General features: G+C 56.2%; 1 protein-coding gene across 1 annotated transcript in view; it reads left to right on the plus strand.

The window, feature by feature from the left end:
- Positions 1–140: 140 nt before the first annotated feature.
- ERICH6 (glutamate-rich 6) overlaps positions 141–3,665 on the plus strand; it is a gene marked incomplete at its 5' end in the record, with an annotated part of 5,966 nt that continues 2,441 nt past the window's right edge. The window contains 6 exons of the mRNA XM_010143619.1: positions 141–187; positions 290–406; positions 1,304–1,405; positions 1,481–1,638; positions 2,600–2,667; positions 3,465–3,622. Of these exons, the coding sequence (XP_010141921.1) occupies positions 141–187; positions 290–406; positions 1,304–1,405; positions 1,481–1,638; positions 2,600–2,667; positions 3,465–3,622 (650 nt within the window). The remainder of the gene's footprint in view (positions 188–289; positions 407–1,303; positions 1,406–1,480; positions 1,639–2,599; positions 2,668–3,464; positions 3,623–3,665) is intronic.

A 3,665-nucleotide genomic window follows, 5' to 3' on the forward strand; every position in this document is an offset into this window, starting at 1 on the left:
GGTCTGGGGCAGCTGATGTGGCTGGTGGGAAGGGCTGGTGTGCTGAGAGAGAACAGAACGGCGGTGTCTAGCAGCCACGGGGCCACTTCCCGAGAGCCCTGCTCTGCCCTCCAGTAACCCTCTGTCGCTGTCACTTGCAGCCCCGTCGGCAGAGCTCAGCAGCTTAGACGTTTTGTGTGCCGTGGAGGTAAGGGCTCACCCAGGTTGCATGTCAACATTTGATGCATACTGATGTCACTCCTGAGCAACACCGTAACTCCGTATCATGTTTGGTTTTTCCCCCTTTGAGTTCCAAGAAGATTTCGTGAAGCTGTTCCGGGACCCCTTGCGCACGCTCCCTTCCGTTGGCCCGCCGACCCTGCTGGCCTACAGGCCTGAGTTGTCACGAGAAAACACGTGGATCGAGGTGAGTCCTCGAGGGGCTCCTGTTCCCTGCTGTGTGGCTTTTTTTGCTTATTGTAATTCCCAATGCCCACGCAGGAAAAATAAACAGACTGCCCTTTGTGCAGCAGCTCCATTATGGAAGGGTTCCTCCGCTGTGAGGCTGTTGAAACGGTGCACACACTGGAACCGCAAGAGGCTGTGACCCCTCTGCCCTCCGTTGCAGCATGCGGAGAACTTCCTAGTGGAAGGTTTTTCCCTGTGGCTAAAACAGAGATACAGAATTTACACAAATCTTGGTATATGGTCAAAGAATACAAGCAGGGCACAGAGCTCCCGTAACTCTTAGCGGAGTACGGTCATCAAAGGCTTAATCCCTGCTGTGAGGTGGGGAGCAGTGGAATTCAGCATCCTGCTCTGGGCAGCTGCGGTGGCTGCAGCTCAGTTTCAAAACGTGTCCTCAAAACCCAGGTATTTCTTTCAGAAGAGCGAGCAGCCATCCCCGAAACGGGCCCTGCAGCAGCCCCGACGCTCAGCTCTGCTCTCACCAGACCTGCTGGCAGCTCCTCAGGACACTCCCAGATTTTCCTGGGATCCGCAGTGCAATGGTTGGGGAGTCTCTGCGGAGCGCTCGGCTCCAGGTCAGCTGTCCCAGCTCCGTCAGTGCCGCAGCCATTCCCTTTCTTCGAGAGCTTCTCCTCATTTATCTGCTACAGTGCGGCTTGTCTTTGTGGTGGTTTCCTGAGCCTCATGCTTGAGTTAAATCCTTCCAAGCCTCCCCAGAGCAGACCCGGTTTATCCACTCTGACAGGTGTTACACCACCACGTTTGAGCAGCGCCCTCTTCCCCAGCCAAACCGAGCACCTGCGTGCTGACACCGTACATGCCCCCTCCCGTGTTCCCTCTCCCATCTCTCCTTCAGGCAGAGGAGGACCCTGCCCCGCAGTGTGAGTACTGTGGCAGCCAGCTGAAGCCGTTCCCTCCCTTCGAGGGGGTGTGCCCCCCATGGCAGGAGGACCCCTCGGTGAGCTGGTGGGAGGATGAGTGTTGGTTTGCTGCAGAGAGGCCCCTCTCACAGCACCACTCTTCCCCCACTCAGAAATTCTGCTGCGAGCGTAACCAAGACCTCTATGAGTTCATCGTGAGCGAGGGGAGGAACCACGAAGGTGCCAGGAGCATTCCCGCTGCTGCTGGCCCCCGCGAATCCCACGGCACCGAAGTCAGCAGGCAGCTGTCCAAGGAGAGAGTGTACCAGAGGTACCGGGGCACGACTAACGGGGGAGCGGGGACAGGTCTGTGGCAGGAAGAGCTGGCAGCTCCAGAGGGAAGGGACACACTAAGGAATGAACCGCAGCAAGAGGGGGTGAAAGAAGAGAAAGATTTGCTTTAGGCAACACAAGTTCCGCTCTGCCCAGACCCTTGTGGCTCTTCTCAGGCTGCATTAGCAGGTGACGAGGTTCTGTGCTAAGTGGATTCTCCTGCTGACAGATGCAGGGTCTAGAGACAGGCAGAGCCAAAACCAGAACTGCCACTGGGGGGGGGATAACATCTGGGTCTAGCTTTCACCTCAGCTGCTGAAACAAAGCTTGACCTTGTATTTCTCTGTTTGGCTGCATGAGCTGTGACAGCGTTTGGATCCCATGTCCAGAGGCAGGAGAACTCTGCAGTCTGGCTTCTGCCAGGCTCTTGAGCAGGACGCCCCAAGCTTGCAGGAGTATCTAAGCCCATGGCAGTAAATCGGGATTCCTGGAAGGGATCTGTTCCTGTCCCTGAGCATCCTCTGCAGTTCGGTGGTGCCAGTAGCTCCCTGCGAGGAGCACAAGCCAAAGCCACCTTCAGATACAGCCCAGTCTGCAGAAAGCCAGATAAGGGGAACAGTGGATATATTGCTGGAGATGAGCTGGTTTCTGCCTCTTGTGGGCAGCCCCATTACAGCATTCAGCTCTGCTGTTGGCAGGGACACTGATGATGCCATGGCAGTCACAGGGTCTGCTCACTGATCTCTGCATGGGACCATGCAGATATTATTATATTATATTACATTACATTATATTATTATGACATTATTATTTCACTGGTACTTGGTTGCCTCTAGCTGTTATTTACAATTATGTGAGTGGGGAGAAAAGCAGGTTCAGAAGCGAGTGTTCCCATAGCGAGGAGAGTGGTAGCTGTCCACGGGCTGGGTGACGTGTCTGGGAAGGCATTCGTTTTGCAGGCAGCAGGAGCGGCGCCTGGCCAGGCAGCTGGCTTTCCTGGTGGCAGAGCCGGCGAGGGCAGCTGAAGGTGAGTCTGATTTCCCTGTGTCTTGATTCAGCGATGACTGACATTCAGTGGCACTGCTCGTCTCTGACACTCTCTAGCTGGACAGGCCAATCCCATTGAATCAGGCACTGCCACATCCAGTAAACCAGCAGCAGCAGCTTTCCCACTGCACAGAGGATCTCCAGGCTGTGACTCTCCGTATTCGCACTTGAACATTTCAGCTGGGACACGCAGGAATTGCCCTTAGAGAACAGCCAGCTGGCAAAGCCAGGCCCTGGGCAGGCGGGAGCTGCCAGGATTAGCTGATCAGCAATCTACCTAGTCGGGGCATGCTCCGCTAGTTCCTAGCCGAGGCTGTGGGTGGCTGAGCTGCCCCTTGAATCTCACCAGGAAACCAGAGGCACTTTGACCAAGAACAGGTGAACTGGGTTTACGGTACAGGCCTGTTCCACAGAGGGAGGCAGGGCACTGCGGCTTTTGTGGCATGAGGATTTCAGATCATCAGTCCTCCAGAGCAGGGAGCGGGAACGCTGCCCAAAGAAAGTCATTCTTTGCTCTCACCGGTGTGTATCGACACAGCATCAAAAAAACGACATTTTTTTCATAGTCCTGTTCTCTGAAATAGCCGAATGCTTTCGGCTGGCCTTGTTAGATAGAAAATACCCCGAGACAGACCAGCAGGACGGAGCAGTTCAGCCAGAAATCCCCCCTCGCCAAGTGCCATCCTCCTCGCAGAGGTGCTGCACGGGCAGCCCTGCGCTGGCACCGCCAGCCCTGCCCGATCTACGCACACCCCCCGCCTTGCCCGTGCTCTCCAGGTCCAAGCCAACCCGGCACGATTTCCTACCTGCTTTCTCGGGAGCCCCCGCTGCCGATGGGCCAGACACTGGTGCCTGGTGAGAGAGCAGCAGAGCCCGAGGAGGAGCCCGAGTCCTGCATTGTCACCTGCTGTGATTTTACCCTCGTGGGTGGAAAGGTGAGTGGCTGCTGGTGGGCAGCGGCGGGGCATACTTGGCCGT

The sequence above is a fragment of the Buceros rhinoceros genome, unplaced genomic scaffold (genome assembly GCF_000710305.1).
Source record: "Buceros rhinoceros silvestris isolate BGI_N320 unplaced genomic scaffold, ASM71030v1 scaffold8229, whole genome shotgun sequence".
Classification (NCBI taxonomy): Eukaryota; Metazoa; Chordata; class Aves; order Bucerotiformes; family Bucerotidae; genus Buceros; species Buceros rhinoceros.